Source organism: Arachis stenosperma, chromosome 4 (assembly GCF_014773155.1).
Source record: "Arachis stenosperma cultivar V10309 chromosome 4, arast.V10309.gnm1.PFL2, whole genome shotgun sequence".
NCBI classification, from domain to species: domain Eukaryota; kingdom Viridiplantae; phylum Streptophyta; class Magnoliopsida; order Fabales; family Fabaceae; genus Arachis; species Arachis stenosperma.
The window spans coordinates 127,693,640-127,709,457 of record NC_080380.1 but is presented as its reverse complement, the minus strand read 5'-3'; the positions used below and the strand labels follow the sequence as shown (position 1 = coordinate 127,709,457).

At 33.2% G+C, this 15,818-nt stretch overlaps 1 protein-coding gene across 1 annotated transcript; it reads right to left on the bottom strand.

Moving 5' to 3' along the window:
• Positions 1 to 7,795: 7,795 nt before the first annotated feature.
• Positions 7,796 to 10,952, bottom strand: LOC130977006 (uncharacterized). Its single transcript, XM_057901993.1, has 6 exons — positions 10,724 to 10,952; positions 10,148 to 10,243; positions 9,274 to 9,419; positions 8,957 to 9,154; positions 8,630 to 8,689; positions 7,796 to 8,228 (listed from the first exon to the last, which is right to left on the bottom strand). The coding sequence occupies exons 2-6, from the start codon at positions 10,236 to 10,238 to the stop codon at positions 8,085 to 8,087; spliced, it is 639 nt and encodes a 212-aa protein (XP_057757976.1). The 5' UTR covers positions 10,239 to 10,243; positions 10,724 to 10,952; the 3' UTR covers positions 7,796 to 8,084.
• Positions 10,953 to 15,818: the final 4,866 nt, after the last annotated feature.

The window sequence follows — 15,818 nt, the reverse complement described above, 5'->3', positions numbered from 1 at the left end:
AGTGAAGTTGGCTCATCATCACATGTATGCTATCATTTTAAATTGACTACACAAAAGAGATCAGTCTATTGTATATTTGTTCATTATTATTATTAATAATTTTATACATGTTAAAATTTTATTTTATGGAGGTTCAGCTCCCTATGATTTTCTAATGAACATGGCTTCCTCACAAATGATTGGACATATAATTTTTCCTCTCAGTTCATTGCATTTTATTTGAAAATCTTGTGGTAGGGAGTTCTTATGCTTTGTGGGGTGCACTTCTTCAATCAGTGGGTGTTTTTCTTTTTTGTTCCTCTTTTCTTCAATTATATTTTACACTGGGCCCTTTACATTATCAGCCATGAAAAAAAAAAGACAAACTAAAGATGAATTACCAAAATTAGAAGAAAAAAAAAAATAGACCCAAAAATGAAAAATGGAAAATGGAAAAGAGAAACTGCAAAATATGAGTCTGGTCTAGTGGTCTTCACTTCACCAGTAAATAGTCACAAAAAGCAAAAATGGATTGCACGCCTTACAATTTCAAGCAACACCAATGCCAAAAGCTCAATTAGGTTGCATTATGTCTAAAAATATTGAATTAAAAAAGATATAAAAATATTAATAAGAGATATAATTTTTTTGTTTTTTATTAATTTTTTATAATTATATTTTTATTATTATATTTATCTTTTCAAATTTTTTAAATAAAAAATTAAAATAAATTAAATTTTTATAATTTATTTAAATTTATTATTAAATAAAATATAAAAATATTAATTTTTATATTTTTACTTTTTATATTTTATTCTCAGTATATTATTTTATCTTGTTCTCAAAATTAGATACAACCTTAGTTACAGGGTTGAATTATTTAAGATAATCTTATGTTTAATTTAATTTTACCGCTTTTGAAATTTTAATTTCATGTTATTTACTATTATTTTTTTGATAAATAGACTCGGAGATTGGCCACATAAAAGCTACGTTTGCTCCTAAATTTGATAAACAAGTACAATATATTCATATTTCCAAAGATAATTAATATGGTATTATTATTAGAGTGAAACTTCACTTTGGTTCTAACAATTTTATAAAATTCTTTTTCGTTTTTTAACGAAAATATAATCTTATCGCAACTTTTGACAATTAATTTTACGAGATCTTCTATTCCCTCCATTAATGTCTCTGTTTAGAGTTAACAGATCTTATTTTCATAAACTGTTAAGTTAATAATTTAATGGACAATTTGTCTCTTTTTTTTTTTTCTTTTCTCCTCTCCTTCTCTATGCAAACCAGAACATCACCAGGCCAATTTTTCTTTCTCCTTCTCCTCAACGTCATTTTTGGCCACCATCATCACCAATATTCATTATCATTCTCTGTTCTGGCTGCACCAACCTACTATCACCTTCTTCTTCTTTGTTGCACCAACCCACTGCCACCTCCTTTCAATTGAATAATTTTATTTGTTTAAATACTTGAATTTGGTTTGTAATATGATCTTATGAGTTGTTCTTTTTTAGATTTTGATGACCGAGCATAAATATTTTCTTAAAGTATCGATTTTTATGTGAAAAAGTGATTTGGTGATTATGGGGTGCGTCGGTATTTTAATTTGTTTGAAGTAAAGTTCTCTACTTGGAATACAGACTTGAAATTTAGTGTGAAACTAAATAGAGACAAAGTTTTCTACTTAAAATGCATACTTGAAATTTAGTGTGAAACCAAATAGAGACAAGGACAAGCTAGTGAGAGAGGAATTGTGAGGATAAGGAAAAGAAAAAAGGAGAGAGGGTAACTGTGACAGTGGGGAATTGCCGATGGTGAATAGAGAAGTAGGGGAAGAGATATCACTTCGTGGTTTTAGTTTGGTCAAAAAGAAGAAGAATGATGACAATAGAGTGATGCAGTAAAAAAGAGAATAGTAGTGGATGTTGGTGATGATGGTGGCCAAAAATAATGGAAAAAAACAAAGAGAGAATGCAAAAAATAGGGATAAATATTGGTGATGATTAAGAGTCGGGTTGGAGTTATACTCCTCCTATTGACAAAAACTTTGACAGAAGGATTAGAATGCCTGACGAAATTTAATTATCAAAAGTCGCAATAGAATTATACTTTCGAAATTTAGATCCTCTAAAGTTTGAATTTCACTTTAGAGAGTAAAGTATGATCTTCTACCCTTGAATAGTTTCTCTTTCATATTTATTCTTGGTCTCACCTATAAAATAAATGGTGAGAGATCACACTTTACTCTCTAAAGTAAAATTCAAAATTTAGAGGATCCAAATCCATACTTTCGTTAAAGAACAAAATAAAAATTTTATAAAATTTTTATCAAAGGTCAAAATGAAATTTTACTCTTATTATTACATTCACTTTCTTTTCTACATTCACTTTCTTTTCTTCCCCTAACTTTACAGAGATTTACTAATTTTTTTGTGGAGTTAAATATCGGCAAATTAATTGAATCTAGAATTTTATGCATGTTATCCGAAATTCTTCAGAAGTAGTTAACAAATTTTAGTGAGTTAATAAACTACCTTAATTTTTCAATTTTTTTTTAATTAAATATCGGGTAGAAAATTGTAGCCGTTTTAAACCATAATTTTTTTTAAAGCCTCAAAATATTGCGGCGGTACAGTTGTTTTGATGCATTATTAGTATAAAATTGTTTTAAACGTGCATCTAATCACATAACGCTATATTAGAAAAAATAACTATATTTTATATTTATCGCGTGAATTGTCATAAAATAAAACGGTTGTAATTACACGACTGTATAAATATTTTATACTGTCTATATATCAAAATTAAACTCTTTTATGTTCTCAAAATTGAAAATTGTATTCAAACTTTATTCACTTAAAAATTTTAAAAATAAGATTCTAACTTGGTACCACAAGTGGGACATGGTGCTAAGTTGAAGTGGGTTGCTTCACTCCACAAAAAACCACATCCAAATATCAAAGTTCCAAGAAGCATCACCTTATAATTAATTATAGGCTGGACTTTTTCCATAAAATTATTAATGTTAGCTGCTAGTACCAGGCACTACACAACACACATCCAGATACTGATGAAAACCATATGCTATTGATATTGTCATGATATGAAACTCACAGACGTGAAAATCACACTACTGTGGACCCTCAACAGAGAGGGGAACAAAAAACTAAATGGGGTTGGTCGAGTAGTCAGATTATTTGTTCGATTAATCAAGTGTCGAGTATTCGAATCTCGCTTTATGTATATAGTACTCATTGGCCAATGACAAATACTTAAATAGAGTTCAGATTCGCAATGAATTAGTGCTTAACCTATCAGGATGGAAAATATTGTGAACAACCAAAAAAGAGAGGGGACAAATAACAGTGTTGTGTTGTTGTCCAATTAACATTGGCTACAAGAGTTAAACACTTAATTAATTTTGTTGGGCAATTGTTTCCATCGTGTGTTGAGGACTTGTGTTTTGATTTGTACTTGACACATAAATATAAAAGAAAAAAGAGGGAAAATGGATAATAAAGATGAATGTTTTTTGTTAATGTTTTTAAAAAATAAAAAATTCATAACTTTTATTTTAAAATAGAAAAGTTTGTTTTCATAATTTTATTTGGATATCCTTTCTATTTTTAAAATTAAACTTTTTTTTTTGTTTTTACCTAAATTGAGATTGGCTTTTTCTTATTATTTTTCATGGTTTTGAGATTCGAGCTAAACTGACTAGTTTGATTTGGTTAATCAAAAATCGATTATTAGACCGATGTGATTCAAATTAAAAATTATTTGACAAAAAATCGGTTAAAAACCCATTAACCGGCTAAATCATTGTAATTTTTTAGTATTTAAAATAAAAATTTACAAAAAATCAATTTTTTGAAAGAATTATATATTTTATTATTTCTGATTCAATCTTGGATGAATCTCGATTGAATTTTTGAACTTCTAATACCAATTTGATAAACTGATTTGGTTTTCATAATTTTTTCTTCTTCTTGAAGAAATATGTGATTCAATTATTCATGCACATTTTGTGTAGATAATTTTTGTTAGGCCAATCAGTAATTGAATCAATTCATTTAATTTAATTAAAAAAAACGCTGGCACATTTAACAGTGGCGTATTATCAAACAAACAACAATAACAAAGTCTTGTCCCACTAAGTGGGGTCGGCTACATGAATCAAACGACGCCATTGTGCTCTATCATGTATCATGTCTACAGAGAGACCGTTTACATGTAGATCTCGTTTGACCACTTCATGGATGGTCTTCTTAGGTCTTCCTCTGCCTTTCGCCCTTTGTCCATCTTTCATCTCATCCACCCTCCTGACTGGATGTTCTATCGGTCTTCTCCTCACATGTCCAAACCACCCGAGACGCGATTCAACCATCTTTTCCACAATGGGTGCTACTCCAATTCTCTCCCTTATATCTTCATTCCTTATTTTATCCAATCGCGTATGACCACTCATCCATCTCAACATCTTCATCTCTGCCACACTCAGCTTATGTTCGTGCTCCCCTTTAGCCGCCCAACACTCCGTACCATACAGCATAGCCGGTCTTATAGTGGTGCGATATAATTTACCTTTAAGTTTTAAAGGCACTTTTTTGTCGCATATAAAACCAGATGCACTCCGCCATTTTGACCAACCTGCTTGAATCTTATGATTTACATCCTGTTCAATTTCTCAATTATCCTGTATGATGCACCCAAGATACTTAAAACTTTTAACTTTTCGTAGGATGTTTTCTCCAATCTTCACCTCTATATTGGGGTTTTTCCTTCTCAGACTGAACTTACATTCCATATATTCCGTCTTGCTACGGCTTATGCGCAGACCATACACTTCTAAAGCTTCTCTCCATAACTCCAACTTCTTATTTAGGTCTTCTCTTGACTCTCCCATAAGGACGATATCATCGGCAAAAAGCATGCACCATGGCACAGGCTTTTGGATGTGCTCTGTGAGTACTTCCAAGACTAATGTGAAAAGGTATGGACTTAAGGATGATCCCTGGTGTAATCCTATACCAATAGAAAATTCCTCTGTCGCACCACCTTGAGTCTTCACACTAGTTGTGGCCCCATCATACATGTCTTTAATTGCCCGAATATATGCGATCCTTACTCTCCTCTTTTCTAAAACCTTCCATAAGACCTCCCTTGGTACCCTATCATACGCTTTTTCCAAATCAATAAACACCATATATGTAGATCCTTTTTATTACTATGATACCTCTCCATCATCCTTCTTAATAGGTATATCGCTTCAGTGGTAGATCTGCCTGGCATAAATCCAAATTGGTTCTCTGTTACTTGTGTCTCTTTTCTCAACCTCCGTTCTATCACCCTTTCCCATAACTTCATAGTATGACTCATAAGCTTAATCCCTCTATAGTTTTCGCAACTTTGTATATCCCCCTTATTCTTGTAGATAGGTACCAATGTGCTCTTTCTCCACTCATCAGGCATCTTCTTTGACCCTAAAATCTCATTAAAAAGCTTGGTTAACCAGTTGATGCCTTTTTCTCCAAGACCCTTCCAAACCTCAATCGGGATATTATCAGGTCCTACTGCCCTGCCATTTTTCATCTGCTTTAGAGCTTCTTTTACCTCGAAGTCTCGAATCCTTCGATAGTAGTCAAAGTTTTGATCTTTTTTCCTTGTACATAATTGACCAAGGCTCGGAAGAGTCTTCTGTCCCTCATTAAATAACTCGTAGAAGTAGCTCTTCCACCTTTCATTAATCTTCTCCTCTTGAGGCAACACCTCTCCATCCTTATCCTTTATGCACTTAACCTGATCCAAATCTCTCGTTCTTCTTTCCCGGCTCTTTGCGATTCTATATATACCTTTTTCTCCTTCTTTCGTGCCCAAAGACTGGTAGAGACCCTCATATGCTCTTGTTCTTGCTTCACTTACAGCCACTTTTGTCTCTTTCTTAGCCGCCTTATATTTTTCCCAGTTATCTGCATTGCGACATAAAGACCACTCTTTAAAGCATTCCCTTTTTATCTTTATCTTTTCTTGTATACTCGCATTCCACCACCAGGACTCTTTGTCTCTTGGTCCTATTCCTTTAGATTCACCAAAACTTTCTTTCACTGTTCTTCTAATAACTTCTGCCATCTCCCTCCACATCTCTTCCGCGCTTCCATTCCCATCCCACTTTGCCTCTTCTCCTACCCGTCTTAGGAAGCTTTTTTGTTCCCCACCTTTCATCCGCCACCACCTCGTCCTTGGATTCTTCGTATGATGTCTTTTCCTCAACTTTTGCTCCATGGCGAGCACCCTATGTTGTGTTGTCAAACTCTCTCCCGGAATAATTTTACAGTTAATGCAAAATTTTCGGTTGACTCTCCTCAACAAGAAGAAGTCGATTTGAGAGCTTGTCATGCCACTCTTATAGGTTATAAGATGTTCGTCTCTCTTTTTAAAACATGTATTTGCGATGAGATCAAAGGTTGAGGAAAAGTCCAAAATAGTTTTACCCTCGGCATTGATCACCCCGAAACCATGGCCTCCGTGAATACTCCCATATCCAGTCACTTCTCTCCCAACATGGCCATTTAAATCTCCTCCTAAGAAAATCTTGTCTCCCAAAGGTATGCCTTGAACCAAACTCTCTAGATCCTCCCAAAACCTAATCTTGTATTATTCGTCTGAACCCACTTGCGGTGCATAGGCGCTAATCACATGGAAAGCACCTCCCTCCACCACAAGTTTGATAGAGATGATCCGATCTCCCACCCTCTTAACATCCACTACGTCCTTCTTCCACTGCTTATTCACAATTATTCCAACCCCATTCCTATTCTTCACTTTTCCTGTATACCAAAGTTTGAAACCAGAAGTATCCAATTCCCTAGCCTTTGCACCAACCCATTTCGTTTCTTGTAGGCACATAATGTTAATCTTCCTCCTTGTCATGGTGTCTACCACCTCCATGGACTTTCTTGTTAGCGTGCCTATATTCCATGTCCCAAATCTCAACCTTCTATCGTTTCGACCTTTACCTTTTACTTTGTGAACTAGCTTATTTACCCTCGTCCGTTCACGAAAACGCGAAACCCTTGCTCATTTAACACTACATCCGGGTACCGATGCAGCGGCTCTTGCTTTAACACCGTACTCGAGCCATACGGCGCGTTGCTTCTGGGCAACGACCTAGCTTTAGCGCAATAATGTCTTTGATTCATGTCATGGGGGTTCGGCTATAATTTTATGTTGGTTGCCGAAGACCTAACACAACCCTCCTCCTTTATCCGGGCTTGGGACCGGCTATGTACCGTTAGTGTAAATAAATAGTAATACTAATATTATTATTAACTAATTAAGGGTCCAGCGTGTTGGAGTTCGGCGCAAAAACTAATTAAACGGTCCAGAACGAACGGAAACTAGGAAAGACACTTGTTCCACACGTGTCCCCAGCTTCAAAGATCCTTGTCTTGATTCCAGATTATTGTTCAGCCTAGAAAGATTATTGCATTGCAAGAACTTCAGATGTTTGTTGATTCTGTTTGAAATTGTACCACAACACACGAAACACGCATGGATTTTGAGTTGATTTAGATTTGGTACATGAGGGCCAACAATTTTCAGTATTGTACTCAGTGTTCTGGCTCATAAAACACCACGTATATCTCAAAAAGAAGGGAAAAGAAAAAAAAAGAGAGAGAAAAAATAGTAGCACCAATTATTTGTCTTACAAGAGACAAGAGCAAATAATTATGAAATGGAATGGTAGATACAAGAAGAATGTTCATGTGACGAAATTTCAAGACAGATAGAGAGTAAATGAATTGAAGGCAAGAAGGATTTTAATTTCCATAAATTTAAATACAACATATAATGTTTTACTTTTGAGACTCCACCATGTAAGCACAAATTATTAAATCATTTGAGATAGTTAACTATGACAAACTACTATATTGAAAGTAGAGTAACAATGTAACAAACTTTGCTTAACAGCGACAATGCATCAAATTTAAACTCTGGCTCTCTCGCTTATGAAGGGTTAATAGCAATCTTTCCCCTAATAAGAACACCACAAATTCAGAAGTAACACTCTTTTTTTCAATAAGAATTTAGGAGTCAGAAAGAAGGGCTTTGTGGCTAACTGCTATATCATCCTTGCAAGCATGTAATGCAGTGCATACATCTGTTTTCTCCAAGAACTTCTGAGCATTGTTGAAAATCAATGGTCCATACTCGAAAACCATCCTCTTGCACTGAAGAAAATGGAAAAAAAAAAAGACAATTCAAAGTTAAGGAAATTATTTTCTCAAGTCTTAGCACTTCCTATATCACACTTCAAAATTTCTCTTGGGTATGCATGTTTGTTTGCCTAGCGAACGATGCTACGATGCACCGAGTTGAACTTGGAGCGACGTGTACCTGAATTAGTATACAACGCACCAATTTCAACTTGGCATATCACCTAAGAAACTAACTTGCATAGCTGGAAAGGTAGTTAATCGCGTCTGATAAAATGTTAGAATTTGTTGCTGCATAATGGATGGTGGTGACAATCCGGAATCCATGAAATCATCATTACAAGGAAATTTCTATGGATTTCAGAATTTGAATCAAAGGACAGATTCCATGACACATTAAAAAAGATTTTTCTGACCTTATTCGCATACTTGTCGACCGTATCGCATACCTTCAGCAACGTCTCAATGACTTCCAGCTGAAATATTAGAATAAATGGTTAGTTGTTCATTCAAGATACTATAGGGCTTCTTAGAGAATAAAAATGACAGAGAAATCTAAGTACTACATATATATTTTCACTTGGATCCATATTTCTATTCAATATCCTTTTGTATTTGGCTTCAAAACGATAGACTTTCTCAACTAAAAGAATGTAACATGTTTCAAACTTGTGATATGAAAATTTCACATGAATCACATCTCAAACTTCATTGGAGTAGCAGCAGCGGATGAAATTACTTACCTCAGTGTCAGGATCTTTCAGCTTAGCCAATAGAGCTGACATAGCATCTTCGCAAAAGTCGCAGCTATTTTCTTGAATTTGTAGTGAAATTTTCGCAGTGCGTTCACAGAGGTTGACCTTGTGGCAGAATTCTCCGGGACTAATTGTAGCTATTTCGGAAAAGAAAAGTGGAGCATAATAATCCACCAAAGTGACACACTGTAGAATGCAAAAGAGATAAAAGAACTAAATACACATTGGATATGAGAGATTAAGTAGGGGGTTTTTGTGAGACATTATAACATCTGAAGAAATAAGAGATTGAAATTATGTCGAACCTTGCGCTCGAAAGAGTGAAGCTGGGTGCAAGTGTTGTGAAGGATTTCAATGATCTCACTCTGAGTCTTGTTTTGGTTTAGATATTCAAGTGCCTTGGCAGCATATTCCGCACAAAGTGTACACACATCTTGTTTTTTACTCAATTCTGCATTTCCAAACATACATCAATAAGATGAAATTGAATAAAGAAAATACATGTTTTATGCAATCACTAAGCTGTTGCCAACACCAGGCCAAGAACGAATCGCGTTAAACAACAAACTTAACAACCTGCTATCCAAAGCATAAGTCATCCTATTTTCTTATTTCTGTTAATGAAATAAACCCAAATCAAGATAAGAAAACATTCCTCGTCTTCGTTCCAATAATTCTTCAAAGAATCGGTATGAAGGAGACTAACTAACCTATTCAAGACCTCTAGAATCCTATTTTGGCCAATTTTTTATGCCTCATTCAAGGCAATTGCTGTAAAATTTACACAACTGATCCAAAAAATTTATATTCCACCCCATCTGTTCACTTACATAATTTTACTTTATCCCACCAAAACCAATAAACAATAAACTTTGCGCTATGAATAGTTTACTGCTACGAATATTTAATGTTAGAAACAAGAGACTAAAAGGATTTGTGTATTATTGAGTGTATCCGAATTGTCTAAAATGATACAATATATAAAGGTATTTATAGGTACTAAGAGAATCGAAATAATAAAGATATTCAGATATGCTAAATGATGCTAATTGATCCTAATTATATTCTAACATTTAACTTTCACCAATATTGATAAAAGATAAGAGCTTTATATTAAGCAGGATACTGCAAAAGCAATGAAAGCCAAGAATGATAACAATGATCAGTGTTATGACTTACCAGAATTCGCCGAGTTTGGCAATTCTCTTGCACCACAAGCCCAGGCAGAACACAACATGACAAGGAACAAGAGTCCCATTTTTCCTTCCATGTTTCCTGTAATATTTCTAAATTGTTAAATTGAAACCTAAGATCTTAGACTGAAGATCACATGAATATAAGATGCTATCTTAATAGACCAGTGTTATCAAATTAGATATTCAACATCCTTTCTTTCCTCTTGTCCCAACAATTAAAGACTAGTCAAGACCATACATGAATCAGATCTTAACTGAGTTGACATAATCAAACCCCAGAAACATGCTAGTATGCTACCAAGTTCATCCTCACTTTCTCAGCATCCATCCCCAAATAAAATAGGTAAATAATAATGATTGAAAATTAGTTTTGCAACATGGATAACCCTATCACCTAATGCCAACTATGATGTAATTCAACAGAAAAACAGAAACTGAAGCAAGCATTAGAAGGAACCAATTAATAATTGAGCACTTGAATTCAGTAACAAGAACAGATCAAAATTCTATTAAAATTGAGGATTGGAGATTGGCAAGTATAAGTAAAAAGAAGTCTTACTAGTTTCTTCCGAGTAATATTCCTTCCCTGTTAAAACAAGTATAATATAAACTTTTTTTTATCTTCTCAAGAGAAGGGAAACAATGAGGTGGTTCTTCCTTCTTGTCCCTAATCCTAGTACTTAAATACTTTTTAAGAGTGTCGTGTTGGTTGGTTTTGTTTTCTCAATTTGTTCTAATCTTCAATTTCCCATTGGTTGATTTGATGTACATCACTTTAAATGTTTGTTGCTTTTAAATTAAGTTGGGATTTGGCAATTGAGGAGTTGTTCGGCGTGGCAAGTTACATGGAAGAATTTGTGTGCCTCTCATTATTTGTCGTTACTTAATATGATGATGACGTGTCAGAATCTTAAAACGGTGTAAGAGGTCAGCAAAATCTAGGGCTTCGAAATTTGAATGGTGTAAGATCTTTATGACTGAACAGAGAAGAATGGAATATCTGTCAAAATTCCAAAGAAAGAAAATATATAACAGAAAATACAAGACTTGTTTCTCTTGATGTATTAGAAGAATCAGAATTCTTCTAAAGCAACGAAGGGATAATAATAATAATATGATAAATTTAAAATTCAGTTGAGATATGATCTAAATTATAATTTTTTAAAATTTAAATTTTGGATAAACTATGATTTTGAATAAAAAATTTAAACTTTAAAATTTAGATATGATATAAACCAATCTAATTCAAATAACAACAATTTGAGTGGTTATTAGATTAAAAAAATTTAAATTGATACTTTACAAATCGCAATCATTTGAATAAAATTAAAAAATCAAACCAATATAATTCAAATGATAACAAATTATATTTATTTTTATTTTTTAAATCGATCCAAACTGTATTATAATATAAAAAAGATATGTATTAACGTAATTTTTCAAATAGAATATCTAAAAAAATGATTAATTATCTCGATTCTATTGTAAACAAAATATGTAATATGAAATAAAAATATAATAGTCCCACATTTAATATTAATAATTATTATATTTATTTTATTTATTAAAAGAAATCCGGTGCGAAAGAGAAGAGTGAAAACTTTGGAGTATGACTCGTTCATATTATTATTATGAGAAAATATAGAGAACCAATGATCTAAGCGTACAATGAAGGTTTAGAAAGTATTAGAGATATGATTATTAGTGTTATATTGTCCCGTCAGGTTACATTTTTGGGATGAGTGGTTTTAGGACATGATATTAGAATTTTAGATCCGGAAGGTCAAGAGTTCGAACCTTGGTGAACCCAAAATTATAAACCAAAGATTTAACCATTGTACACTTAGGCCATTGGCTCCCTAGCACTACTCTATTATTATTATTATTATTTCTTTAAATAATACATATAAGATCTAACTAGTTTTCTTAATTTGTAAAAAAATGATTTTATCGGTGGTGTATTCATAATTGGATGGTGATAAAATGTGATTAAATGACATTAAAAAAATTATTTTAGTAAAAATTATTTTAGTGTTAGCGTTTTAAATTAAATTATTTTCATACTTTTTACTAATGAAATTTCAGTATGCATTTTGTCAGGGGAAATTCCAAATGTGCATTTTTGGTCATATAGTAGCTAGAGGTTAGTGTTTCCAAAATGATGTACCAATAAAAGGAAATTTCAATTAATGAATATTGCAAGTTAAGAGTGACCAACTTAATTTACTTATGTAAAAAACGAACACATTTACGCAACCAAAGCTATGATCGCAATAATTAGAAAATTTTAGTACAGAAAATCAACAAGAGATTGTGCAAGAAACAAATTAGTAGTCACCATATGGAAACTTCATGCAATCTGACAAATAAATAAATAAATAAATAAATAAATAAATAAAATTGCAGGAAAATATACAATCTACCAAACTAGGTCTTTTCGGTAACGAATTTGTGATAGATTAATTTTTTTTATAGAGAACTAATGAGCAGCCGAAAAAATTAAACACCTCATAATTTGGCATACTTACAATTTAAGAAATATTATTCAAATAGTTATTTTGAGATTAATTTAAGAGTTTAATTTTGATGAAATAATAGTATAAAATGTTTTATATGGTCGTACAATCACATCCCTTCTTTTAGATAATTATTCACGTGTTTAATGTGACAGGTAATTATTTTTAATGATGTGGTGTTATGTAATTGAATTTACGTGTAAAATTATTTTAAACTCACAGTATATCAAAATTAAATTCTTAATTTAATATATTATTTTTTGAAAACTATTATGTAATTACAAATTTTAATCTATATATTTCACATCCAAAAATGAAAAATAACATCTTTCTCGTCAACTTGTCTTGGACCGTTTGGATAAGGTACGGGTTTAGGGTATACTTTATCTTACCCTATAAAAGTTATGTATATAATGAAAAAAATGAGTGTTGAACCCACAATCTTTCTCTTATAACAACTTGAAATAATGACTAAACTAATTGATGATCATATATATTGTTTGTAATTTTGTTATATTTTTTTAAAATTTTATTATTTTTAATTTTATTTTGAACTTAGAATTTTTTTTCTATTTTATTAATATGTATAAAATTTGGAATAGTTGAATTTTATATTTATTTGAAATTTTTTTATTTTTTTACGAGTAAGTTAGGGTTTAGAACTTTAGAGTGCAGGTAGGATTAGAATTGAGAAATTCTCAACTCGTGGGTAGGGTAGGGTAAAATTTTAAAAAGTTTTCAACCTGTGGGTAGGATTAGGGTAGAGTCCAAACCCTACCCTATCCTACCCATTGCCAGCCCTAGTCCCAGAGTCTGTCACTTCTAACCGTAAAAAAAAAAAAAAAACTTACCACTTAAGGCTCCTTCATAATTCATGTTCTATAGGAACTTTTGATAAAAAAAAAAAAAAAAAATTGAAAAGCCAACCCGAACTTAATCCATTTTGACAAAAGAGAACATGACCCTTTGCAAAAAAAAAAAAAGAAAAGAAAAGAAAAGAAAAGAAAAAAAAAGACACTTAAACCTCTAATTTTATTTTTCGTGAAAAAATGCGTTTATCCGTTGTCTCTACCATTAAACTAGTAATGAAAATTACCTAACTGATACGTTGGAGTGATGAACTGACATGTTAAGTTGTTAAGTGTCATACTGCCACGGTCAAATTGAATATAATTATTTAGTTGTTCGAAATTTCAAAGCAACAACAAATACTTCCTATGTTGTTATGGACTTGTAAAGAAATATTGTTGTCCCAAGTATATGATTTGACAACGGACATATTTTTGTATATATACATAACTGTCTAAAAATTAGTGTCTCTGTATCGATGAACCAAAATAGCTTGGTTTGATTATGTACATGATTGTGAGACTCTGGTTCTATCCTAAAGTTAACCTGACATTCATCTACTAACGAGCTAATATCACTCTCAGTCTTGTCAGTTATAAGGACTGTTCATTGAAACGCTTAATATATGTAACATTTTGAAAAGTGAGAATGATCTCACCAATAATTAGGTGAAAAATATGGATCTAAGTGGTGGACGAAATTGTGATCAACAATAATGGCTCTTTGGCATGTGCATAAAAACTAACTCAGCACTTTCTTTCCACAACTCCGTTCAACTTAACCAGCAAGTGTACTGGGTCATCCAAGTAATACCTTACGTGAGTAAGGGTCGATCCCACAGAGATTGTTGGTATGAAGCAAGCTATGGTCACCTTGTAAATCTCAGTTAGGCAGATTAATTGGTTATGGGTTTCGAAAATTAATAATAAATAGAAAATAAAAAGGGATAGAAATACTTATGTAAATCAAACGTGGGAATTTCAGATAGGCGTGTGGAGATGCTAGAATCCTTTTGAATCTCTACTTTCTTATTGCTTTCATCCAATCCTTCTTACTCCTTTCCATGGCAAGCTGTATGTAGGGCATCACCGTTGTCAATGGCTACATCCCATCCTCTCAGTGAAAATGGTCCTATGCTCTGTCACAGCACGGCTAATCATCTGTCGGTTCTCAATCAGGTTGGAATAGAATCCCTTGATTCTTTTGCGTCTGTCACTAACGCCCAGCCTTCAGGAGTTTGAAGCTCGTCACAGTCATTCAATCCTGGAATCCTACTCGGAATACCACAGACAAGGTTTAGACCTTCCGGATTCTCATGAATGCCGCCATCAATTCTAGCTTATACCACGAAGATTCTGTTGGGGAATCTAAGAGATATGCGCCCGGCCTAGAGTAGAACGGAAGTGGTTGTCAGTCATGCGCGTTCATAGGTGAGAATGATGATGAGTGTCACGGATCATCACATTCATCAAAGTTTTGTGCAACGTATATCTTGGAATAAGAATAAAAGAGAATTGAATAGAAAGTAATAATAATTGTATTGAAACTTGAGGTACAGCAGAGCTCCACACCCTTAATTTTTGGTGTGTAGAAACTCCACCGTTGAAAATACATAAGTGAAAGGTTCAGGCATGGCCGAATGGCCAGCCCCCTGAATGATCAAAAGACCGAATGATCAAAGACTAAACAGTCAAGAGATTAAACTGTCAAAAGATGTCTAATACAATAGTTAAATGTCCTATATATACTAGACTAGTTACTAGGGTTTACATGAGTAAGTAATTGATGCATAAATCCATTTCCGGGGCCCACTTGGTGTATGCTTGGACTGAGCTTGATCTATCCACGAGCTGAGGCTTTTCTTGGAGTTGAACGCCGAGTTATAACGTGTTTTGGGCGTTCAACTCCGGATTATGACGTGTTTCTGGCGTTTAACTCCAGACAGCAGCATGTACTTGGCGTTCAACGCCAAGTTACGTCGTCAATTTCCGAATAAAGTATGGACTATTATATATTGCTGAAAAGCTCTGAATGTCTACTTTCCAACGCCGTTGAGAGCGCGCCATTTGGAGTTCTATAGATCTAGAAAATCTATTTCGAGTGCAGGGAGGTCAGATTCCAACAGCATCAGCAGTCCTTTTGTCAGCCTTTTTCAGAGTTTTGCTCAAGTCCCTCAATTTCAGCCAGAAATTACCTGAAATCACAGAAAAACACACAAACTCATAGTAAAGTCCAGAAATGTGAATTTAACATAAAAACTAATGAAAACATCCCTAAAAGTAGCTTGAA